The sequence below is a fragment of the Drosophila sulfurigaster genome, chromosome 3 (assembly GCF_023558435.1).
Source record: "Drosophila sulfurigaster albostrigata strain 15112-1811.04 chromosome 3, ASM2355843v2, whole genome shotgun sequence".
Taxonomy (NCBI): domain Eukaryota; kingdom Metazoa; phylum Arthropoda; class Insecta; order Diptera; family Drosophilidae; genus Drosophila; species Drosophila sulfurigaster.
Window position 1 is genome coordinate 49,546,902 of NC_084883.1, and position 27,387 is coordinate 49,574,288.

The following is a 27,387-nucleotide window of genomic DNA, read 5'->3' on the forward strand; positions in this document are numbered from 1 at the left end:
AAAATAATATTCAAGTTTAATGAAAATGTATTAAAGAAAACGCAAATATTGCTAAAATGTATATAAAGAACAATTCTGCAGTTGTTACAAATACTGCTTTGATAAAGTAACTATCGATAAATAACAATTGTACTATCGATAATGATTATTCAAAGTTTAAACGCTATTAAATCAAATAGAATTAACATTTTTTGGTAAAATGGCTATCGATAAAAAACAATAATACTATTGATAATAATTTTTTCAATACTATACTTTCGATAATAATAAATCAAATAGAATTTATGTTGACATAAAATTTAAAATGGCTGTATAAAACCGAAAATGTAGCAAGAAGATAAGCTTCTTAAATACAACGAACTTTTGTTGTGACTTCAACTAATGAGACTATCGATAACACTAGAGATGCGCCAGCAGTTTGTCATTGTAATTCCCCAACAATAGTTGAGCGTCGCAATATAATATTAAAAGTAAAGAACTCGAGGTACAATATAAAAATCCCCCCTTAATGTCCTCCACAGAACTGTCAACAATGTCAACTGTTCCCCATTAACAACAAGGACAGGCTTAAGGACTTTCTCGCACATATCACTCATAGAGTACTTTGGGCGCTTTTTTCATGTCACTTGTCCAATAACAAAATGCAAATTAGCCAGAAAAAACCGCAGGCAACATATTATTGTTGTTGCCATTTTTTATAGTACCATTTAAGCACGCGTCAAAAATGAAATGAAACGAAAAGCGAGGGGAACCCCCAGAATTGAATTATGCAGATTTTGGCTGTGGTAATGAGCTTGAATAACGGTCACTTTGCGTGTCCTGCTTATTATTTTGTTAATATTGCTTACCTCAGCAAAAAGGACTCTCTTCCCTTCCTCTTGACTTTAACTAATTGCACTTCTTTTTCGGGGGTATTGCAAAAATTTCTTGATAGTAGAAAATTCCGAAAGGAATTGCATCAATTTGATGGACTAGTTGCCTCTGATTGTATATTTGTAACTGTGTTTGTGTGTTTGTGTATGGATTTAACGGTTAAGTGTTCTCGCGGCAAGACAACAAACAAGAAATGTGCAACAACTGTCTGTCAAATGGGAAATTTGTTAAAGGATAGAAAATTTGTTTATCTATCGAAAGCAAATTTTGAAACTCGAAACGCAACGCCAACTCGATCTGCAATTCGAATTGGGAATTGGGGATTGGAAAATGATTTGCTTCCATCGGCAGGTGTTTTATTGCACCAATCAAACGATTTTCCTTTGCCTCCAATTCCTATCGTTTTTCTCTCACTCTTTTTTTTGGGTTTTTTTGTGGTGGAGGGTCGAAGCTAACGAGCCCACGAGCAAAACGAATGCACCACAGCCACAGCTACAGCTACAGTTATAGCTCCCCTCACCTGGCCCCATTAACAGCAGCCTACGTGAGTCAGGTAAAGAACCATGAACCAAAGTGAGCGATTGAGAGCTCAAAGTCGATCAACTGAACGATGGAATTATACTCTAGAAGTCAGAAATTCATTTCAGTTTTTTGATTGATTTTATAAAAGTTTAAATAACACACATTTATTGTAAAGCTTGTATTAAAGATTGAACACCCTGTAAAAATACCCTATTGAAAATCATGTTTAATTAAAATAGAAAATGTTTTTATTAGCGATATTTTAAATGAACTAATTATAAACTATACTGATACTGAATTACAAGACCAATGTAAACTATTATAATTATATTGAAGAGTTTCATAGTTAAACCAAAAACAAGTAATAAAGATACAGTCGAGAGTGCTCGACTTTGAGATACCCGCTACCCATTGTGAATAAAATATTAATTTTAATATTCATATATCGCAAAAATACTGAAATACACAAAAGGATATATTTGGTATATTGACAAAGTAGTACATTTAAAATACACCATTGAGTTCAAAATATACCAGATTGTCAGCCGAAGAAATTAAGATCCGTAAGAAGTAGGCGATTTTGCCCATACAAAAATATTACTTTAATAACTTTGACAATTTTTTTTTAATCGCAATCAAATTTTCAGGAATCTTCAATACTATAGTTATTATTTTATGTACCAAAAAACCGTGAAGGGATTGCTCTGGATACTCTTTAAGTACTCTAGAGAAAATAATCCAACCACTGGAAAATTATTGAATATCCTTTAAATCTTTCTTTGAAAAAGTGTAGACTCTTTACTAAATACGTAATCCATGCTAATTAAATGAATTTACTAATTTTTACCCTTGATAAATACCTCCGAACCTTAAGTTTATAATACAACTGCATCATCACATCTTAAATCGTATATATACCCTGTACATTATCCAGAGTAGCGTAGTTAAGCGCTTTAAATCAAACACAAAAGTGCTTTAAGAAAGTATGACAGGGAAATTCCCTGTAAATCAAAAGTAAATTAAATCAACTAAAATGCTAAAACTGTCTCTCAATATTAATTTTTTTATTTCTTGAAATTCATTTTATTCTGTGAATTGTTTTTAATACTAATTTGTGTAATTCATAAACTTCAAGTTCTACTGCTACTTCAATATATATGTATGTACATATGTAGGTGTGACAAGGAAGTAACCTGTAAACCCAAAGTATAAATAATTAACACATTTTTAAACTGTCTCTCAATATTAATTTGTGTAATTCATACATTTCTTAAAATGCATTTCATTCTTTAAACTCTTTCTTTATATTAATTTGAGAAATTCATAAATTTCCTAAAATTCATTTCATTCTTCAATCTGTTCCTCAATATTAATTTGTGTAATTCATAAATTTCTACCACTTCTACTTCAATATACCCTGTGCACAACCCCCAATTTGTAGGGTATTGAAAAGCGAACAAAGTTTACAAATTGTGCCTGTTGTAGCAATGTTGTCTCTGCTGTTGTTGCTCTCTCACTGTCGCTGTTGCTGTTGCTGTTACTGTTGTCGTTGTCAGTTGTCTCTTGCTGTCAGTCAGTCAGTCACAGTCTGCATCCCACTCCCCACCCGCCTTTCCCCCCTGATCTGCTATCCCTTGTCAGCTTAATGATGCAGGCAAAACGAATGCAAAGAGAGTGAGAGAGAGAGAGAGAGAGATGGAGAGAGGGAGCCAAAAGACAAACCGCCAAACAATCAGTTGGCAATTTTCTTTTATATCCGAATGAATGTTGAAATACTTTAACTGTTATTTCGTGCATACGTGCATATAACCGTTATAATACGGTTAACAGGTAGACGATGCGGGGGCGGGAACGGAGGCGGAAGGCTGCGACTGTTGAAACATAATTATGTTGAATCACTCACGTATCTGAAGGATACCAACAAAAACACCAAAAAAAGATACGATACAAAAATCTGCCACAGCCAAAGCTGTGCGTGTTTGTTGTGTCTGCGTGTGTGTGTGTGGGTGTTGACTTTGTTGTTGTTGTCTGTTGTGGTGCTGCTTTGTGGCAGCTTTTGTAGGTGGCAGGTAGCGCATACTACATACATATGTCGCTTCAAGTGGGGGATCAACTTTGTGTTGTTTGGGACCACAGCGCAACATGAATCGCACTTTTCGAAAGTATCTCTTTCCCTTCAACTTCAACTTCCCCCTCCTCTCTCCTCCCCCAACAAAGAACGTGCACTAAAAGTTTTCGCCAAGAAGAATCAGTTATGTGTCTAAGTAGACAGCAATCTTATGGATTAAAGAGATCAAAGCCCGCAAGGAAATTGCAATTTGAAATTGAGAGATTTCACATTTCGTGGGCGTTGGGGGAACTTTGTGAAATAACATTCAACTAGGGGAGATTCCCTGAGTTTTAGTTTAAAAGAAGCACATAAATTTGCATATAGTAGTAGCACACAATATTAGCTTTTGTTCTTAAGATAATCTTTTATGCTGTGCAAGAAACTTAAGTGTGAACATTCTAATAAAGATTTCAGTTGATAGAACATAATTTAAAGGAAGTATTTGCCGAAGCGAAATTTAAATATGTTCTTCATTATTTCTAGAAGAAAGTTAGTTTTGTTTTTATAATTTAGCAATAATTATGCTTCTAATTTTTATAAATAATTCAATTTATAGAAAAATGTGATTTAGGTAAAAATAACTTCTCATATGTTTGCTATATTAAATATCTTCTTAACTGTATTTCTTCAGATGAAACAAATGCGAAAGCAAGAAATAAAAGTAAAATAATACGGTATTAATTTTAAAATATACCAATATACCAATAATATACTGTAAAAATATTCCAAATATACCTAAATACACAAAGTTATAATGCCTTTCTCTCATAGATAGCCGGTATCAAAATTCTTTTTTTTTTTTACATTAAAAGAAAATGAGTCGAAAAGCTGATTAAATGTAATATTAGAATAATTCATTTTAGTCTTAATAAAAATTTAGATTTATAGAACTAATAATTTCACAATAACTGTAAAACCCTTTTACCAAAATATAATAAAAAAACACTTTCCTTGACTTTTACTTCTAATTTCTACAATATTTTATATTTTTTAAAACGATTTGCTAGACTCTAAGCTTTAACTATCTCGAAGACAATTACAAACTCTATTCTTCAAGTTCCCCATAAAATTTTTAGTTGCTAGATGTAAGCATCTCGAAACTAATTTTAAATTCAATTCGTCTAGTTTCTCATTAAATTTTTCGCATAATGTTTGTGAAAGATCATCATTCGTATATCTTCTCCATTCATTCCTATGTACTATATTTCACTTTCAACTGCTTCATTAATGAACACTTTTCAGAAAGATTTTCTTGACATAGAGTTGAAATCATCTGAAAACCAATGGAGAAATTTGCCCAACCGATTTCTATAAATTCTTCTACTTCACAATTTTCAAAAAGATTTTATAAACTGTAAACTTTAACCAACTCATATCAAATTGAAAGCTCTATTCTTCAAGTTTCCTATAAAATGTTTCGAATAATATTTGTCTCTTCTCTTTCCTTTCTGTTGTATTTCGCTATCAAATTCTTCAATAATTCACATTTTTCAAAAAGATTTTCTAGACTCAAAGCTAAACCATATTGAAAGACAACAGCAAACTTCGCCCAACCAATTTTCCATAAATTCTTCCGCACAAGATTTCTCAAAGACCATCAAAAAACTACCAACATTATGAAGCGCTCCGTTCTTCGGTAAAACGAAAAAATGCTTCCCGTTTACAAGGCCTGGTTGTATTCCCAGAATAGCTCTAAAGATGCTCGTATTTGTACTTATGTAATCAGGAGCACTTCTCAACAATGAATAAACGAGTATTTGCATTCGAGTACACTCACACACTCACTAGCACTCGCACTCACACTCACCGAAGCACTCAAAGAAGCTGCTGTTCGCATTCGTATTCGTCTCATTTTGCATTCAGCAGGAGCGTTTTTCATTTTTTTGCGACTTTCAATGCAATCAACAGACATACGAAAAATTTCACTTGTCATAGCACGAATGGAACTTCAGGGCACATTAAACTCTTCCAGACCAGCTGGCAGAGAGAAAAAGGGAGCTCCACACACACAATGACTTGGAACTACCGAAAAACCTCTAGAAATTCAAGTAAATATAAATACGAGATGAAGAGAGAGAGAGAGAGGAGAGGAGTGAAGAGTAGGAAATAATACAATGCAAAGCGTGTAGGAGCAGCACTGGCGAAATCAGTGGGGTAAAGTGGAGTAGTGGAGTAGCGTCTAGGCAAACAACAACAAGAACAAGAAGAATAACTGAAGGATTCATATGAACTTGACTCTGTGCGTTGCAAGCAGCTTGTTTTCCTTCTTTTTTTGTTGTTGTTGGTGCGTTGAACTTGGCCAGCAAACAAAGCGGCCTAAATGTTCCATGTGGGCGTGGCAGGCGCCACACACTAAATGCCACTTAAGTGAAATGAATTGCAAAAAAAACAAACGTATCTCGCTTCCACTTTCGTTCGCCGTGAGAATCGCTGAGAGAGGCGGAAGCTAAGGACATGAAGCTTAAACTAAATATTTGCACGGCTAGCAAAGAGACAAAGTCGAAATTGTGTAGGATGCGACTTGCCACCGCATGTTGCCACCTCTTCTTAACCCCTCCTTGGCTGCCTTTAGTCACTGCCTTAACCCTTTGTCGCCCCTTTGCCAACCTCCTGCAACTATTTTGCACCCTTCGCAGTTAGCAATGCGTTTTAGGCATGCCGGAAAATTCCTTTTAATTGCGGTTAACTCAACTTGAACACACTCGACACACACACTCACACACATACACAGTACCTTCACACACACACACACGCTTTTGGGGACGCACCTTTTTAGCACTTGTCGCCTTTTCCTTGGTTTTCGTTGCTTTTATTTCTGCTGCATTTTCATAGCTTTTATTAACTTAGTTTTCATTCGCTTTTCACTTTGTTTTCTCGTTTTTTCCTTTTTTGGCTTTTAAAATATTTGACGCCTTTTTTATATTTTGTTTGAAAAGTACGCAAATTTCGTATTCGTTGTGAGTCGTGTTTGTGTGGCACTTGCAACGCGGTTTCTTGTTCAATGCGCAACGTGTTGCGAGCTGCTGGAAAACTCTGCGCGTACTGAGCACGAGATCTGACTTGATGTGGCCAGGCTGAAAAGGGGCACAAACACACACACATACACATACACGTCCACACTCGCCATGCAACAAACTGCGGCAGGTTACAAGTTATTGTTCAAGGCGAGGGGGGGGGGACAACAAACAGCTGATTTCGTAGCCGGTTTTCTATTTTTCGTGTTTTCAGCGTAAAAACTGCGGCGAATTCACATCAGACAAGGTTTGCTCTCTCTCTCCCTCTCTCTCGTACACTCCTGTTTGTAGTGTCTCTCTCTCTCTCTTTGTTTGTGGCATGCTTTGTCTGAGGCGTCTACACTGAGCACAAAAAGTTTGTGGCGCGACAATACCTACTAAGTATCGTTCTGACATGATTTGAGCTTTCTTCTTCTTTAAATTAAACTTTTTTTTTTTAAGCTAGCTACCTTTCCTGTGAAATTTATATATTTTAACTTTAATTTTGTATCTAGCTTATCTATTTAAATTTAGAGTACATTGTATCATTACTATGTTACTTTAATTTCATATCTCTTACTCTCTCTCTCACTCTGAGTCTTTCTATCTATCGCTGAATTTGTCTCTTGCACTGAGTGCAAAAAGTTAGTGTCGCCAACAATAATGACTCTCTCTGTTTCTCTGTTTAACAATATTTGTACTCTGTAACTCTCTCTGAGTAACTTACTACTTATACTTTTTTATACTCTCAAAAACTAATTACAAATTTTGATCGTAACAAGCTTTTACATTAACATAGTACTATAACTCTCTCTTTCTCTCTGTGTCTGTCCATCTCTTTCTCTCTCTCTCCTATCTACACTTTTGTTATTTGTAATTTATAAAATATATGTACTGTATTATATTTCCTTATTTCCCAATCTCTAATTCTCTATCGCTCTGACTCTGTCTCTCTCTCTCGCTGATTTTGTCTCCAGCTTCTACACTAAAGGCTAAAAGATTGCGGCACCCACAAAACTCTCCCTCTTTTTCTTTTCTTAACTCAAATAATAGTTTCTTTAAACTAATTAACTTAATTTTCCCATCTCTCTTCCCCCCTCTTTGTCTCTCTCTCTCTCACTCTCAACATTACCAGCTAAATTGTTTAGCAATTCATAGTAGATTTTTTGAACATATTTTTTTACTACATAACTTTAATTCCCTTTGTCGTACTCTCTCTATCTCTCTCTCTCTCTCTCTGACTCTTACTTTCTCTCTCTCAATTTAATTCTCTCTCTCTCTTTATTAATTATCGCGCCTTTTCTCTAAATGTTCTCTCTCTGTCTCTCAATACCTGTCTACTGCTGTTTTATGCTCCTTTGTTTCTCTTTCTCCCTCAGGCTACTTGGCCAGCTCCTCTCACTACATCTTTCTCTAACTTTCATTACTTTTCTCCCTCCCTCTCGCTCTCTCTCTTCTCTCTCTCTCTCTCTTTCACACATGCTCCCTTTGTTGGCATCCCTGCGAATTCGCCGCAAAGTGCCGCCCTACGCTTAAGTTTCTCTAACGCATTTTTGTTTGTACCTGCGCAGTGGAAATGTCCTCACTTCTGAATCTCATTTCATAGCTGCTTCCTCTTCCATCTCTCCTATGTGCTCTCCCTCCTCCACCTCCCTCCCAACTCTCTCAGAATTTAGCGCAGAGCGTTTAATTTACATGCATACTTCGTAGCCAACGGCGACCGCAAATGCATTGAACGCCACCAAAAATGTTGTTGCGCGGCATGCCCCCAATTTAGTTGAGTAGCGTGTTGCCTGCCCCCGTTGCACTTGCAACTTGCAGTGCAACTGCAACCGCAATAGTGCAAGCAACCAGGGTGGGAGGTTGTAGGCGCTGTTGGTGGCGCAACAGTAGCCCACACTTGACCGCTTGAATGCAGCAGCAACAACAACAGCAACGACAACAGCAGCACTCGACAAACCACACACAGAGTTCGCTTCGCTGCTGTGGAACATGCGGCGTATGAGTAATGTTAAGTTTAGCCCACAGGCAACGTTCGCGCGTTCTTGCTCTGCTGATAATAATTATCACCCGCTCAACAAACTCAACAGACACAAAGATACGACAAGCAGACAAACAGACAGACACTGAAAGGATTTCGCAGCGCATAATTAGGCACAGTCTGTGTACAGTCTGCGAAACGCCCACTTGGACACGCCCACAAACTACTGTGTAGCAATCGCTGTGAATACAACTTAAGCAGCGAGGGAAGTTCCAACTACGAAAGTGATTAACAAGTTAAACATAATTTTAGAACAATGTGTATTTAAGAAGTAAATATAACTGACTTTTTCATCCAAAAAGTTGATTTTCATATATTATAAATATGCCTGAAATAGCCATTGGTATATTTTTAATATTTTTGAAGTATATTAATTTGGTATATTTTAAAATAACTAAAGATTTTTTTACTATTCTTCAAAAAGTGTATTTCACACCTATCTTACTTGTTTTCTTTTGAATTTTAAAAATCTGTTAAAGTTTAAATTAGCCTGTCCTTTCATTATAGCTAAAGAATTATTTATAATTTAAAGATAATATATCAAAACAGAAAGAGATGAAAACTATTTTGAGTACCAACATATTCTATTATTATTAGGCGAATGATTTAAAGACATATAATCCCAAAATGATTGAGTTACATACGTATTCACAAAGCTTGGAATGTTCTTCATAAAATTATATTATATGTTCTTTTAACTATGATTACTCCTGTACAACATTTATAGAATAGAACCGTAAGTAGTTATATTAATGTATCTTCTTTAAGTAAAGTAAGGCAAAACATCTATGTAAAAGTTACATTATAAATGTATTTATTTAATTTGGACTGAATTGTTAAAAAATAAATATACTAAATATTTAGGACAGTCACAATTCATATCATAAACAAGTAAGAAAGCTACAGTCGAGTGTACTCGACTTTGAGATACCCGCTACCCATTTTGAATAAAAGCAATATATTTTGCGGTATTATTCTCAAAATATACCAAATATACTGCAAAATACTAAAAATATAACAAATGGTATATGTGGTATATCGATATAGTGCCGCATTCAAAATATACCATAGACGGCACAATATACCAGATTGTCAGCCAAAGCAACTCAGACCCCTAGTAAGTAGGCGTTTTTGCCCATACAAAAGTATTTCTTTAATAACTTCCACAATTTTTTTCTGATCGCAACCAAATTTTCAGGGATCATAACTACTATAGTTATTACCGTATATACCCTAGCTTTAAAATTACGCTTGTTATTCGATTTTTTTGATTTGCAGGGGCGGAAGTGGGCGTGGCAAAAATTTTAAACAAACTTGATCTGCGTGCAAACATAACAAATGCTGTCGAAAAAAAATTATAGTTCTATCTCTTATAGTCTCTGAGATCTAGGTGTTCATACGGACAGACGGACAGACGGACGGACGGACAGACGGACATGGCTATATCGTCTCGTCTGTTGACGCTGATCAAGAATATATATACTTTATAGGGTCGGAGATGCCTCCTTCTACCTGTTACATACATTTCCTGTCGGCACAAAGTTATAATACCCTTCTACCCTATGGGTAGCGGGTATAAAAATATGTTTTATTAGATATAAATTTATTAAATATGCATTCTATAGAAAGTTGATAGAATATAAAAATTTAGAAATAAAAAAGTTTACAAATACAGTTTGCAAATACTGATTATTTTTAAAGTAAAAAATAATCCCCGAATTGAGCTGCATTCTTACAAAGTTTGCACTATTTTTCATAAGAAAAATGTTCATTTAACTGTAAATATACCTTTGAAAGAAATTTCATAAAATCTTCATGAAATTATAACATTAGAAAAGTTTCATGAACATGAATTGTTTTACTAGTATACGCTATAATCTCTTAATATGTACTTAAAAAAATGAATCCACATATAGTATTGTACTTCATTTCGTAATACTGATCAAACCTCCCTCGTTGGCAAAATTCTTTAGATACTCCGTCTCGGAACATATATAACATTAAATTGGGTTAAGTAAGTTATGATTATTTCATAGATGGGCGTGTTGTGGCGGCAAAGCAGAGCAATTGGCTGCTAGGGAAGGAGAGAACAGGAAGTGGGAGGCTTGAAAGGAAAGAAAAGGAAACCGCCCCTTTTCACATGCTTGTGTTTATAAGTATGTGGCAAAAGCCTGTCTACTTGTTTTGGCTGTTGTTGTTCTAGGCTCCCGAGGAGTCTTATTTATGACATGGCAAGCGAATTGTGGCCAGCAAGTCTGGAGGCCGGAAACTGTTTCAACTGCGACAAGGGGGGATTGAGAGTAAGGGTTTAATGTGTGTGACTGAGTGACAAAAACAAATTAGAGCTGTGACATTTTTATTGCTATTTAGTTGAACTCGCTATGGCATTTTGAGGTTAAACTCCCTTTAGGCAGGTGAATGAACTTTTTGCTGGAGGGGCGAACTCCACTTTAAGTGTTGACTTGCAGCAAATATTGATTTCTATAAAGTATATTCAATTAGATTAAAGGCTTTTTGCTTTTGCGTTTGCCTCTCGTCAATCCAATTGGGAGAACACACCATAAATCTCTCAAATGTCGCTCGCACCAAAAAGGAAATCCAATGAATCGAAACATCGAGATAAGCGACAGCCGAGCAGGAGAAGCAGCATCTGGGGAATAGGTGAGCAGGACTCAAGGACTCAAGGACTCAATTTAAAAAGCCAAAACATTATATTTATGAAGTATACGGAAAAGTTTGTGTGTGAGCTGAATGAGGCTTAAATTACCCATTGAAAGTGGAGGCCTCATTAGCAATAATTAAGCGAGTGCGGCTTGAAAACTTTAAGAAGTCAAAAAGGTCACAGGACCTGCAGTTGAATGTCCTTTTTATGCCAAACAACAGACGTCGTCGAACCGTGCAAACAGCCACAACAACAACCTCAATTGGGGATATAAGTAGACTTTCGCTTTTTCTACATCTTCTTTTTGAGCTTTTCTATTTACTTGGCGTCTAGGGACACGTTCGGTGGCCCAAGAAAATTGTAAACAGCAAGCATAATATACGAAATAAATATGTCGAGTCTCTATTGACTGACAGGCGCATTGAACTCCTGCCCCTTCTCTCCCCTCAAAAGTTAAGCCCAAATACGCATTTGGTCGTCGGGCAACATCAAAGTATGCAATAGATGTGTAAACACTGCGACTTATGTTCCTAATTATATTTGTGCTAATCAAATAGTCAACAAAGACAGCAAATATTTATTTTGCAATTTCCAATTTTGAAATTTAAATCCAACGGAAAAATTTCAGCTCAATCTTAAAAAAAACTTATTTAATATCAGTTGAAAAACTACTTTAAAATTTCAACAGCATTTCATTTAAGTTTCAAACCTAGCACAGTTCGCAACCATTTCGACAACTGAAAGCTTTCGAACTTGCCAACGTTAGCAAAGACACAAACCCAACGCTGGAGCTGTAAAGTGTTAACATTTTTCTGTTAACTTTCAAATGTAAATGTTAAGTTATGCAAAGTTGGCAATAAATATGTATTTGTTAGTTTCCAGCGGTTTTTTTTTTAGCAACAACAACAACAACGTCAAATGTAAACAAACTTGTTAAATTGATTTTCATTTTCAATTTCGGTTTTGATTTTTTGTTTTTATTAGTCTTACGATTTGGCCATAAACTCTGTAAAAAGGAGCATAATTAGCTTTTAAATAGCCCAAATTAAAAGCACATAAAATTGCAAACAAGCACACTAATTAATCAAATAAAAAAAGATTCCAAAATCTAAAAATACAAAAAAATAGCAGCAAATTAGGCAAATTTATAGCGAACGAATAACGAATAAAACCAAAAACGATGAACACAATAATTTTGCACATTTTCTGTTTGTATTTTGAATATTTTTCGTAAATAACATTTTTATTATTAATAAGATTTATGTGTATGCGTCGTCTGTTTTTTGTTTAAATAATAACATTTATCGAACAAATTATAGCGAAACGAATTCTACGTAAATAAATGTAAGGAAAATCGTTATATTTTTGTTTTGTTTAATGTTTATGTCATAATAACTTGATAACTTAAACTAGTAAATTTTGAGCTGAAAGTATACAAAGAGATTTTAGAAATGTTTTAATGATTAGTAAATATATTTAAATGTATTTTTTTTTAATATTTTTCATTTTGATCGTTGCGTTTTTCTTTGTTTTCGTGGTCTTAAACATTAGAGAGAGGAGTACAAATTATATATTAAGATAAGTATTCATTAATCGAACGTAATTAATTAAGTAAATATTAATAAATCATTGGCACAAGTTGCAGTCAAATTAACAATAAGAATTATGAATTAAGAAAATGATTATTGCAAAACGATATATAGAAATTAGTAGTATTGTTAAATGTTTCTCGATTTTGGGATGAATGAATTGCAATTGCACAGTGGAGCAAAAACATGTGTGATACAATGAAAATACTTTTGGTCTAAATGCTATAAACTTGTATATAAAAATAATGTATGCTTAAATTATAAACAATTTATATCTGTGTGTGTTTCGCCGCAACAATTTTGCGCATAATTACAACGATAATAACAAGAAATCAACATGGAACAACAAGTTGCATTTGCTATGCAAAATGCAACAACCAACTGGAAGCTGAATCGATCGCTGCTCAGTTTCAGGTGAGCGCAATTGCCACAATGATAATTACGCCAATTACGATCAAGCAGAGTGTGAGCAAATCGTTGGGTGTAATCAGGCCCACGGTGCAGGCGACAAGTACGTGCTCGAGTGTCGTCAAACCGCCTCGCATTACGCCGCTTCCTCCTCCTCCGCCTCCCGCTCTCGCCACCACTGGAGCTGAGGTTCGTAATGTGCGCACCTCGCCGAAGACCGAAAGCGCCTTCGTGCTCGTCGTCGGCTGCTCATCATCAACATCATCATCGTCGTTGTTGCTGTTGCTCAGTTCAAGCGGAAGTCCTTTACTTAAGCGGTTGTCTCGCTCATTACGTGCTGAAGCATCGCTAATTGGCATATCATCAGCATTCTCTTCCTTTCCTTTGCTGTTGCTCGCTTTTGTTTCATTGGCTTCTTCCTCGTCAAGTGTCGTTTCTTGTTCCACTTTCGTTTCGTAATTGAGTTTCAATTCCGATATGCTCAAATTAATTTGCGGCGTCTCGTAAACGATACTTTTTCTGCGCACTGCGGGCGCATCGCATTCATCGCGTTCCGTTTCCAATTCATCTTCGTCGAAAGCTTCGTCAAGTGCCAGCTCAACTAACGCACTGTAATCTAGCTCATCTTCGTCAAGTTCTGCTGCGTCAAGTTCTGGTTCGTCTAGTTCTGTTTCGTCTTTGTGCTCGTCAGCTTCTGTCAGCAATTGCTCTGTGGCCAGATCGTAAACTGCCTCGCTTAGCGCGTATGTTTCGTCGAGTTTCATAGCTTCGAGCTCTTCACTTTCAACCTCAGCTAAGGACTGCTGTGCTATTTCCTCAAACAGACGCTGCACAGTCTCGTTATCAATTTCAATACTTTCGTTGTGTTTGTCAGTCTCGTCAAGTAGCTGCTGTTCGTCAAGTTTTGTCTCGCTTTCACTTTCGTCAACTGCTACCTCCTCTCGCAAACTCTCTAGTAACTCTTCCTCGGTAGGCAGAGGTGGAAAGTCCTGCTCCCTAACCCCTACACATTCTGTATCCGTTTCGTCGTCACTCGCACTTATCGAAACTTCCGACACATAATGCTCCTTGACTTCAAAGCGACTGTTATAAGTGGTCTGCAGTTCGATGGAGGCATTGGAATGTCCAGCCAGCGGATAGTCCGCTAAGCTAGCATTACCCGAGTCTGGATTGGATGATGTCTCCTCCAGCGAACTCAACGAATCAAATTGGGTCATTGCGCCCGCAACGTTGGCTTCAGCCTGCTGACTGGTTGCTGCTTCTGGCGTCTCGGATCTATCCATCACAATGTTGACTTTGCTGGCATAGATGCGATTGAAATTGGGCGATAGCTTCAGGCTGCACTGCTCCGACTCGAGGTCCGCCTCTGCTTCCAACTCCGTCTCCGGTATGGTGGCTAGCTTATAACTATGACTACTACAATTACTAGAGCTACGGGCACTCTCATTAGTGGGCATGACTGAGGTGGAGGTGGAGGTGCTGGAGCTGGTTGTGGTTGCGGTAGTGGTAGTGGTAGTAACATCAATTTCAGGCTCAGGCTCAGGCTCAAGTTCAAGTTCAGGCTCAACATTCAAAACTGGATTAGTAGTAGCGTTCGCAATAGCACAGCGGATATTATGATTAGTGGAGCTGCAGCTACAGCTCGTGGCGACTTGGACATTGGACAGCGGGGCAGCGGGAGCATTTGCGGTTGCGATGGCTGTGGCGCCTTTACCTGATTGCTTGCGTCGCAGCTGCTGCTGCTGTTTGCTTTTCGGTTGCTCCTCGATGCCAAAAATGGCGGCCAACTCCTCGCTGGAATTGTACTGGGACGGCGATGAGGAGCGTGCTCGCCGCTCACCCACCGGCGTCAGTTGCAATGCTGGCGACGAGGCGGCGGAGGATGTCGGCGATATGGGCAGCGAGTAGCCAAGACTACTGCCAGCGGTTTGATGTTCACTCGTGCCGTCGTTACTATTACTGTTACTGTTGTTGTTGGTGCTGAGAGTGCTCTGTGTGGTTATGTTGTTGTTGGTGCTCATGGTGCTGCTGTTGTTGGGCGTCGATTGCACATCGTACGATGTGGTGCTGAATGTCTTGATGGGATCGGTGCTGGGTGCATGATAATCGCTGCTCTGCGATTTAATGTAATCACTCGATGAGTACGGATTGAATGACGTAATGCTCGAGGACATCGGGCGACTCGCGGTCGAGGGACTCGATGATTTGGCCAAACAATCGCTGCTCGAGCTAAACGATGATGCTGTGGTGCTAACTGTGGTTGCATTACCACTCACACTGCCGCTGCTCATGCTCGGAGCCGTCGTCCGTTGATCATCAGTACTCGAGTTGGTGGTGTTGCTGTTGGTGTTGTTGTTGTTGGTGCTGCGAGTGCTGCTGCTGCTGGTGATGGTCGTCAGGATGCTGTTGCTGCCACTGCGTGCCTGTCGCTCGCACTCCTGCATTATCTTATCGATGTCCTCGAGTGCCTGCGATTTGGCCTGTGCTCGGGTCTGGGCACTCTTCTTCGTCTCTGCAATGGGACAAATGAGAGTGGCATCAGCTGCTGCTGCTTCCCCAACGGCCGCTGCTCCCCCAGCTGTGCTCATATTACAGGCGGCCAAGTTATCATAGTCCGGCTGCGCATCCGCCAGTTCGCTCAGTTGACGCATGCAACGTTTGGCAATCGCCTCGATCTTGTCCGATTGGATGGGATCCAGTTTCTTGATCAGATGCGGCATCACCAACTGTTCACCGTTGTTGTTGTGGATCACCTGCTTCACTTTCACGGCCTCATGCACCACCACGGGTGGCTCTGTGGTCACAATGTCCTTGAGGATTTTGTCGCACACTGCATTCGCTGCCTCGGACACCTCATCGATGGCCTTGATCAGTTTGCCCTCCTTGTGCAGCTTGCGTGGCTGCGGTTGTTCCGTCTGTGACGCGTCCAGCTCATCGTTGTCGGGCAGCGTATCCAGCAGCAGTTGGCCACAACGTTTGGCTGCCTCGGACACCGCTTCAATCTGTTGCAGCTCCTGCTCTAGCTTTTGCTGCTCGGCATTCATCTTAGGACGCGCGGCTGTGATAAGAGCTTCCTTGCGCAGCTCTTGCAACTCCTGCGTCAACTTAATGCTGCTCGCCTGCGCATCCAACGCTATTTTGTTCAATGCATCTTCCAGCAGTGGCTCGGGCGTCAGGCTCTTACGTGGCGCTGGCACCGGCGCCAGCCTATTTGGCGTCTCCTCATGCTGACCGAGTCTCTCCGGAAGTTGGGCAATAGCGCCACCCTGGCTGGGATGCCTGAACGGTATATTCGGCTTATTCTTGGACTGCTCTTCGTCCTGAGCTTTAAGCTTGCGAAGCAGATCTAAAGTAGCTGGTACATCGCTGGTGTCGCTTGTCTCCGTTGCTCCACCTAAATTCGACAACGAACCTGCACGTTCAATGCTGCGGGTTAGCTCCATGTAGCTGCTCAAATCTCCCCCGGATGGTTTCGCCGCATCGCGCTGTATGAGATTGTAAATGTTGGCGGATTGAGTGCGTGTGGCACGTTGTTTCTTTTGCATGGGATATACAAAGCTCGACTTGGGTCCTGGAGGATCTTTACGCAGCGCACGCACAGCCAAATCATCCTTGACTATGTCCGGGGAGCCGCTCTTCTTCTTTGGCGCACGCACCGGTTCCACGTGCAAATAATCGCTCTGAGGTGCAGGCACAATGGGTCCCACAGGGATGCCAAATGGAGGTTGCTTCTCGCTGGCACGATGCTGCAAATTGCTCAGCTGCAGATTGCGATAGGCGACATCATCGCGCACCGGATCAGGTTCACCGGTGGGTGAATCCTCATCGTCATACTCATCCGCATGCGCCAAGGCGAACTTCTCAAAGTCGCTGGGAGTGGGAGCGCGTGGCTTCGCCTCCACTTTGGGTTCTGGTTTCGGCTCTGGTGGCTCGGTGAGTCCCAGGGACTTGTAGATCGCCTCCAGCTCGTTGATGGCCTCCTCCAGATTCGCCGGCTTCTTGCGTGGGAAGTAGATGGGAGCAATTGCTGGTGCACTGGCTTTGCGCTCGGAGGCGGCGGGAAAAACGGGCGCCGGCGCCTGTTGATGCTGCTCACGCTTCTCGGCCACATACTCCTCGTACTTGTTGGGCAAATCTTCGCCGGAACGTCGCTGATAATGATGCGGCATCGAGTTGGTTTTGTTACGTATCTCCACAACGTTTTGATTGCGCTGCTCCGCGCCGGGTTTAATGTGCAAGCTGCCGCAGACAATGTTGTCTGGCTCCATCGCAGTCGGAGGCGGTGCGGGACGCTTGGGTTTCTGCACCTCGGAGTACATGGGCATGGGATAGCTGCGCAGTTCACTTAGTCGTGAGCTAGAAATGGAGCGTGGCTTGGTCAGCGCTGGAGCAGCACGTTGAGCTGACTGTTGCTGCTGCTGTTGCCAGTTGTCGGTGGGCAGTCCGCTCTTGGAGGTACGCAGGACTCCGCTGGACGGCGGCTCCTGCAATGAACCGCTGCTCGCCTCCAGCATGTGAATGGGCTTGCGGGAGCGCGGCGTGGCATCGGCCACATAATGGAAATCGATGCCATTGGGCAGGGATTTCTTGCCAGGCAGCGCATTGCGTTCGTTGCGCGTGATAAACCGACGATGAGGATGCGATTGTTGCTGTGACTGCTGCTGTGATGGGGCACTCACAATGCTGCTGCTGGGCTGCGAGTTCAGCGAATGCACAGATTGATAATGCGGTGGCTGCCAAATGCGATCATCGGACACACAGCGACCGCCCTGATCAAAGGCATACGAAACGGGACGCAAATCACCCGAACTCGATCCCATCACGTGCACCCGACGCAAAGGATCACGCGGTGGCGGAGGCGGTGGCAGTGGTTTGCTCTGCATGCGTCCATTCACATTCTGCAAATGGATGTGACTGTCATAGCTGATGCTGCGTTTGCCATCGCTCTGCATAGAGTTCTGCAGCGGACGCGTTGCAGCTTGTGGCTGCCACTGAACGTAACCGGAGTTGGAGTTCGAATTGCTCTGAGGAGGTGCTTGATAGATGGACAACGGCAGCGGTTGCGTCTTGTAGCGTTGCGTCTGCAACGGTTGCTGCTGCTGCTGCTGCTGTTGGAACTGCGGTGGCACGCCACCATGGCTGACTTCCCCATCACGCGACAAACGCTTGTAGTAGCGTTCGTTGCGTGCCGCACGACTGCGGCGACTTTGCCCCGGCGCAACACCGTGCAACGCCTGACCACCGCTGTGAATGCTCTCGTCGCTGCGGTACTTCGAGAACGTGGAGGAGTTCAACGAGATGAGCTCCTCTTCGCTGGAGTGCACACCCGGTTGCAGCTGTTGCTTGCCACGTTGCGCCGAGCGGGATTTGTGTGGCGCCGGCGCCAACTGTTGATTGAGGTACAATCGACGATCGAGGGAGTTACTCGAGCGATTGTAGTAACCCGGTTGGTTTTGATAGTAAGGTTCGGGAGGCACCATTTCCACGGGTAAAAAGAACTCGTTGTCTATGTGCTGCGGCTGTGCGGGATGCGGTGGCGGTTGCGGTGCTGCAGCTGTTGGCATTACAATGTGATCGAAGCCTAAAGATTTATTGCTGCCACGTGCGGATTTCCCCGCATGCTTCGACTTGGGTTTGCTGGCGCTCTGACGTTGTGAGGGCACAAAACCCGCCTTGCGATCCTCTTCACTCGAGCTGGCGCTGCCCTCCGCCTCCTCCTCCTTCTTCTTGCGAAACAGTCGGCCAAAGGACCATTTCTGTTTGTTCGACAACTGTTGGGCAGAGCCTCCTAAACTCTGTTGTTGTTGTTGGTGATGACTACGCAGACGTTCCATATCCTCAAAGTGTTGGCTCTCTGTATTGGCTGGGATTAGGTTTGTAGTTGTTGTGTTGTGGTTCGCTTTCGTATCGTCGTCGTCGTCGTCGACGAGTCGTTCATCGGTTAACTGCAGCTCTTTGGGCAGCGGCAACTGCGGTCGCCAACTTGTTTGAACAGTCTAAAAAGAGTGAGAGAAGGAGAAAGAGAAGGAGACAAATTAGTTTCAGTCTCAATAGGCGGCAAAATCAAGATAAGTTTTGTATTTAAACATTTGTTTTATTTGCACTTAATGGCTCCAGACGATGGCTATTGTTGTCGTTGTTCTACCTAACGATAAGATTTCATTATGTATTAACTTGGCTCAAAAGAGACCCTCAGATAAGCGGTGCCGCACATACAGAAAATAAAAACCAAAAACAAATCAACTAACTAAAGCGCGCTTTGACAATACCATCTATGGCTGAGCATTTGCGGTTAGCTATACCCTGTAAATGGGGTCAATGGGCATATGCACTGCAGCTCTTTAATAAAAGATACTACTAAAGACTGAATTAAATTAAGTTAAACTTAAGCTAAAGTTGGACTCCATGAAGAGCAAACAAAATTATTACTGATTACCTACAATATTAAGTACGAATATTATACCATATATAAATCCTATAAACCAACAGCAAACTCTTGAGGAGGAAAATCTAATCGAAATCTCTAGAAGTGAATCCAGTTAATAAAAATAATAGTAACTGGATGAACAGAAATCTGAACATGAATTTCTAGGATTAATCATTTGTCATCCATATTATCATATTAACAGAAATTTAATTTTGTGGTTATAAGAATAATAAGACAATTTAAAGACAATTTCTATTGCAATGAAAAACTGCAGTCCCATTTCAGTCAAGCTTTTCTAAAAAAAAAAACTATCTTCTGACAATGAAAACCGGGCTTAACTTTAGATATTCCCTTGAGATTGCGACAGCTTCCTCAATTGATAAAAAGAGGTTAATTTGAACCAACTCTCAAAGAGAGTATGCTACTTGCGACTACTTCAAAAAAACAAAACAAGCATCTTTTATATTCTTGTTTTTATTTTTAATGGCCTCACGTCGTTTACATGACAACTACACAGATAGAGAGAGAGAGAGAGAGAGAGAGAGAGAGAGAGAGAGAGACTTGTACCAGAGGGTCGTTGGTCTCTGGCGCTGACGTTTTGTTCAGGTTGTCAGTTTGTTGTCTTGAGATGAGATTTACTCTCAGCACTTGCCGCACTTTGTGCTTCTATTATTTTTACCCAGCTTAGCTCTGTGTTTTGCAATTCTTTATCAATCAAGCAAGAAATTTACATAGAGCTCTCCCACGACAAAATGAAAACGTAAAGTAGTTTTTTCTTTTTTTTTCGTTTGCAAGGCGGAAGCAGCTCATTATCATACAATTTAGATACTTAGCATAATACTAATTGCTTCGCAGAATCAAGAGAAGCACAACAAAACGTTACTTGGAAAAAAAGACCAGAAACGAACAACAATAAAAAAAGTGTTATCAATCAACGTGAGCAAACTATTAGATAAGTCAAAAGTAATAGATTTTGCCACGCCCGGCAACTATATAATCTTATCTTCTCAGCTGAAGTTTCTGCCAAAATAAATAACTAATTAATTTCACATATTTTTTCCATTCAATTTCAGTTTCAATTTCAATTCCCATTTCAATTTCAATGCAATTATACAAACATCACTGCGAATTGCGTGTGAAATTCAATTTCTTTCATTTTCTGGCGTCTTTTAATATTTGTTTCCCCCTCCTTCGTTTTGTTTATAAGATCAGAACAGAACAGAAAAAAAAGCTCTAAAATTGGGCGTGGGATTCAGATGGGCGAGAGATGAGGCATCATTTCCGTTGCTGACGCCATTGAAGACGATTCATTGACGCTCACTGACTTGTGGCAGATACAAGTACCATACGTTGCAAACAGGGTAACACTTGTCTTATTAATAAGTCTTGCGGTTGCATGGGCATGGGCTTGTTATAAATAAACAAGAAATAAACAATGCGATAAGCATAAACATGATAAAGCCACGCACAATGAGGGATTATGATTCGAATCGCCTGACATTCGATATGCTTGCCGAAGGTCTGTAATTTGAAGTGCTTGATTGAGGATCATTAAACGGAGAATAGATAAACGGAAAGTGAAGCAGTAAACACAATTAGAGGCATTAATGAGGATCAGTGATCATTATTATGAAAAAAGAACATTGCTGTGAATAAACGCAGAGCACAAATATTGTCATTTGAGCTTCCGAAGTTCAGCAGAAACTGATCATATTTCAAAGTTATCTTTTCAAGTCTGACAACCAAGGTTTATTGTAAATATTTGTGATAAAGCTTTCCAAGATCAGTTCACTTAGTTGATAGCTTTTTTTTGTAAGTATTGCAAATTATCGTGGAATTTTTATCTCGTTAACTTCTTTTAGGTAATAATTGCAATTCTTGTGGAATTATTATTAAAAGTTCATAAAATTGGAAATTCGTCAAGTATTTTTCACTAAAAACGGCACGCATTTGAAGAAGTATTCATCTCTATAAATAGTTCTCTTGCAAGTGTCTCAGAAAATCCCAAAAATATTTTAATGATATTTCAAACTGCTCAACGAGTAATTTGGAAAACCTCTACATAGTTTTCGGGGAAATATTTCAACAGAGTTTCAACACGTGTCTTGTGGTCACATCGACATCAGCAGTTTGTCCAGAATGATTTATAGATTGTAATCAGAATCAAAGTCAGACAGAAAACTTTTACGTGACTCAGTTTAAAGACAAATTAAAAATTTTCAAATGTAATTTTTGGAAATTTTGTTGTTTTTTTAAATGCAAATTACAAAGGGAATTGAAAAATGTATGGCGTCGCAGACAGCTGCGTAATGTCGGGCAGTCTGCCAAGGCACAAATCACTCATACGCACTGTGTAACGCGTGTCTATGGCGTAAGCAGAGAAAACACAATAGAAAACACACACAGCACACACAGAGAGAGCGCAAGTGTGAGGTAACTAAAAATAAAGCACACACAGTTCCAGTTTGGCGGTAAGAAAGTATTTCTTTTCTTTTTGGTTCTAATTTTTCGTATTTTGACCGAAAAAAGCAAAACGATGCCGATGCTGGCGATCGAAATGGCAAACCGCAAATGGAAGCTAAAAATTGCGGAAAATGTATGTGAAAATATTTATAAATAAATAAGCTTCAAGTGGAAATACAAAAATTTACGCGCTCGATATATATTGTGAAAACTCGTAGTCGCCACGATCCGAAAGCGTTCCGGGCCGAACAATCGCCTCAACTCAACTGATACGACAGGGAAAACTGTGCGCGATCGAAATGTTTTATGTTTACCTCCTTCCCCTATCGAAATAAGAAAAAAGCTTTGCGTGAAGCTCTACGCAGAACGCTCATCGCTCATCGAAGAGCGCAAAGAGACACTTTAAGAGAGAGGCTAAGAGATTAATGGGGGAGTGGATGCCCTCAGGGATTTGAGCATTGCAATTAAGTAAATAGTAACGAAAAAATCAAAATGATTTTCCATTTAGTTTTTAGAGATCATTAAAATTGGATTAGTCGTCGTCGTCGAGTCAATGAACTCGCTGGCTGAAAGTGTTGCCAATGCCCTCGAGATGTTTAATTAAGGGGAAAAGAAAAGAATTAATCGAACTGGGGCAGAAATACAATTCAATTAAGTTACGATACGATATGTAATGTGTTGCATTCCCAAATCTCTTTCTCTCTTTCCTTCTTTCTCAGGTGGGAAAAGTTCTTTTTGAGGCCGCCCACTCAAAAATCGAAATCGAAGAAAAAAAGAAATGTGTCAGATTTGTTTTGGCTGTCGCTCAAATTAACAGGATCATTAATGTCAAGACTCTTTACATGACAGCCAAGTAAAATGCGGAGGAAAATGTGGAAAAAAGCTGTACAAAAATAGCTCACGAACTTCTTAGTCAAACTTTTAATAAATTATATAAAATTTATATATTGAGAGAACAAACATAAAAGTGTTTTTGTGTCTCGCTGTAATGCGGAAGTTATTTTTGCTCAGTCGAAAAGTAAAAGTAATTTGCCTGTAAAGTGGGTGAGTGTTTCACGCTGAGATAGTTCTATATATAAATCAGATATTTTCTAAATATAATTTGTGGCTAACATATGGGTCAGTGTGCATTTTGGCAAGAGTGTTTAGATGCGAACTCAGGTGAGGAGAGAGCTCGAGAACTTTACCTAGCAACAATTGCAATTTGCAAAACTGGATTTTTTATAATTACGGCTGTTTCATTAAAAGGTAAAAAATATAATTGAAATCTTCATTAAAATGGGCTAATGTTTTGCAGCTGTTCCATCGAAAGCGTAATGAACTGACTCAGCTCATCGACTCGTTATAAATTGCTCATTTCAATTGCAATATATTATAATTTATGCATCGAAAAAAGTTTAAAAAAAAGTTTGTTGACTTTTATCACAATTTGTGTACAGATTTTAAAATACTTTTTTCTCGATATTCTGTTTGCGTGGGACTTCAAAGCTGACTGTCAGCAAATGTACTGCAAACTGAAATGAATCAAGCTGCTGCTTAATGAAAGCTGATTAATTGTGACACTCACTAATTATAATTTTCATATTTCGAGAATGTTAACAACACTAAATTCCAGACCAGAAACTGTGTCGCATCGAGGTAGCCAGAAGAATGAATTTAAATACTGAATAAAGCTCAGCTTATTATGTAAAACGAGTAAAAGGTTTGTGTTCTTTTGTTGATGAACTAACGGTTACCCTGTATGAGTAATCAATATCATTCTTAGCTAGTAAGAAAACTTCAGTCGAGTGTGATCGATTGTAAGATACCCGCTACCCATTTAAAATATAGGCAAAACTGTGCAACATTATTCTTAAAATATACCAAATCTTATTTTTTGGTATATCAATATACTTTTACATTTATTGACAGATGATTTTCAATATAAGCTAAAACTGTGCGATATTTGTATATTATTTGTCAAATATATCAAGTTTTTATACTACAAATATGACAAAATATACCAAAAACTATATTTGGTATATCGATATACTATTACGTTCAATGACAGATATAATAGGCAAAACTGTGCGGTATTAATTTTTCAAATATACCTAATTAATATACCACAAAACTACAAAAATATACCAAACTCTATATTTGGTATATCGATTTGCATTCAGTGACAGTTTGGCAATCAAAGCAACATACACATAAAATTCTTTCTTAAATAACTTCTACAATTTTTATCTGATTTCAAACAATTGTTATCAAAAACAACTTTAAAGATCTCCGTTTTCCAGTCTCCACCCTAATAAAACCCTATAAGTCTCGCTTCAAATTCACGCAGTATAATTATAGACTTAACGCTGAAATGTCTTTATCAATTATCAGCATATCAATGCGAGACTCGCGTGTATCTTCAGCGATAGATAGAACATCGACCCAGATATATTGTGAAAGTTGCTTTCAAGCATTCGCACAGCTCAGAGGAAAGTTATATAATAGCCCCCCATTGATGGCATTTTTATCAAAATTTATGTAAATTAACGAGAAACAGACAACAAGTGGTTTCGGTTTGCCGTTGTCTGGCAATGTTTCCACTTAGCAGACGAGGCGTCGACTCGGACACGCCGACTGCTAATTCATTAGGGATGGCATCGAAAAATTTCACAGAAATAAAACAACAACAACGGGATGGATGAGTTCTGGCCCCATGCATAATCTATACTAATTTCGTAGACCTAAAACATTATATTTGTCGGGGTCAATGACAGGCCCTAAAAAATGTGGCAAGACGAAAAGTGACCGCTGTCCAGCGAGTTGTTCAGCTGGAAAAAAGGAGTCGAAATGGTAAACGAAACTTTTCCGACAAGCAGGAAAAACTGAACATTTTATTTATGCATAGCACGTGTTGCATGCATTATTCTGGGAGGCAACAAATTGTGTTTAGACAGCGTTGTGTTGCAACTGCGTCGTCGCATTGCGTGAGTGCGCACAGCGGGGCGGGGCAAGTGTTGGCATCAGGAAGTTTAGTGCTGCATATTAGATTTTTGTCTACTGCAGTTGTTGTTGTTGTTGTTTTCGAGGCATTTTTAATTATGAAATATTTGTGCACGGTTGAGAATTATGTAAAAGGGTTCAGCGGCGTGAAAAACTGGAGGTTAACGACTTTTTTTGAGCATTCCAAAAAATAATTTTATTAAAAATATTTCAAAATTCTAAATAGTCAACAAAAAGTTTCAATAAAAAAATAAATAAATAGAAATTATATATGTTACGATATATTTACTAGTTCATAGACAATAAAACCTTAAAAAAAAGATTCAAAAAAATTAAATGATCAGCAAAATAACACGGAAGTTAATTTGCAATCACAAAATGTGGAACAGTGCAAAGCATAGAAAGCTTAGCTGGCGCCATCTATGGCTCGTAGTAGGTAAAAGTTTCTTTATACACATTTGAATAAGATCAATGCTTAAATGTTGGTTTATGTGCAAATCTCTATATAATCTGAAAACAGTTAACTTATTAATACACTCTACGAAATCTTTTCTATGTACCAAAAACATAACTATAATTCCGTATAAATAGCTTTGCGAAATCTTAGCTTGCCAATTGCCAATTAAAACGACAAACAAATAAAAAAAATATATAATTTCATAGACAAAGAGCGTAAGCAGGGCTATTTTGCATACCTATAACTATTTTTCATAACACTGAATGAAATCAAAAGCTCATCGCTTTCATTTTTCAAATATGTGCTTTTTTGTGGGCCAATGAACTTTACTTAAGAGACGCCAAAAAATGCCCGAAATAGTCAGATATTTGACACGCAGTTTTTTTTTCGGGGAAGCGCGAAGCGTCAGGGCTTTTAGTTATACAAACTCGCGGGTATATGTTTTTTTCAAACTTTCACTGGATATCATTAATTTTCACCCAATTCGGTCGCCAGAGGGCGCCATATAAATCGATTTTTAATTGCCTCCCCACCAAAAATGTGCGTTCGCTTTGACTTTGGGCTTTATTTTTTTTTTGCTGACGGGTTTCATAAGCAGTTGCCACCTGTTATCATCGTGTATGAAAATTGTTTAAGATTTGTTAGCAGCGACACGAAAGCTGCAACTAATTTGTAGCATTTATTTATTTATCATATAAAAAAGCCCCAAAAGAAACACAAAATTTCCATAATTACGCAAATGTGGTGAAAAGTTTTGTACCAAGCTTATGATATTTGATATTTGATGGGCGGCCAAAAGACGTGGGAAACTTCACTTCATGAATGAAATGAAGCGACAGGTGAATCTGAATCTGAGCACTGTGAGATTTCATTTTCAAAGACAGAGATTTTCTTTGGTGTATATACTCCATATAAACTTCAACCTCTGCCACACAGAGAACAATAACATTTCTTTTAGTTGCAACTTGTAAATATTCTACAATATGGTCTCGGTTTGTTTTGCTTGCGTTTACATTTTGCGCAATTAAAACATCAAAACCGTGTAATTTTTATGGACTTCAGCAGGCCCCCAGCGCATTGGGAAGCTGAACAAACACGGCAAAAGAATACAACACGAACAGAAAACACCCTAAGGAAATAAATACTAACAAACATGGAAAATACTGACAAAAGATATCCTCTGTTTGCCTGAGAAATCCACTAAATAAATCTGGTATTTAATGTCAGCTCGATAGGAATTAAATACCAAACATTACTTAACTTTTTTGGAATAGAAAAACTCAATTTAGATTGAATAAAATTACAAATCACTTCAACACATTTATTTAATGTGCAATCTAACATCATTTTTAACACCATTATAAAAATTGTATTCATTAGAAATATTACCCAAAAAAACAAGAGAAGCTCAGCTAATAATCTCATAGCAGCAACACAATAGTCTCATTTTCAGTCTTTATTATACCTAAAGACTGTATATAAATAGTAAGTTCTACGTGTATACAAACAACAAACAGAGCAGTATTGCTTATCTTCTTATATAAACATCTCTCTTTCTCTATACTCTGTTAAAGCTCATAAAGCGGAACATTTTCTGTAACAATGCATTTTGATATTTTTTTTTGCACGCTTTTTAGGTTTTGTTTTCAACATTTCATTCGCTTTAGTATTTCTGACAGTTTAACAAGCCATTAACACGTTGCGACCGAGACTCTGACTCTGAATCTGACTGTGACTCTAAAAGAGACCTTGACCCAGCGTTCAAATCATTTCGAAGCTTCAATGTTAAATGGGCGTTTTACCCAAAAAAAATTCAACAATTCAACTTCTACTTGGAGGCAATTGTTATGCCAAAAATTA

At 39.0% G+C, this 27,387-nt stretch overlaps 1 protein-coding gene across 8 annotated transcripts in view; it reads right to left on the reverse strand.

Annotated features, from left to right (window-relative positions):
• The window catches only part of LOC133840938 (supervillin), a 174,897-nt gene that overhangs the window by 113,146 nt on the left and 34,364 nt on the right, over positions 1 to 27,387 (reverse strand). For 5 of the 8 annotated variants that reach the window (XM_062273136.1, XM_062273134.1, XM_062273138.1 and 2 more), the window contains one exon: positions 14,913 to 19,194. In XM_062273136.1, coding sequence (XP_062129120.1) covers positions 14,913 to 19,032 — 4,120 coding nt within the window. In that variant the 5' untranslated portion in view covers positions 19,033 to 19,194. Of the gene's footprint in view, positions 1 to 12,722; positions 19,195 to 22,276; positions 22,335 to 27,387 lie in introns of those variants that run through there. The other 3 variants (XM_062273135.1, XM_062273139.1, XM_062273142.1) reach the window with 3 other exon arrangements.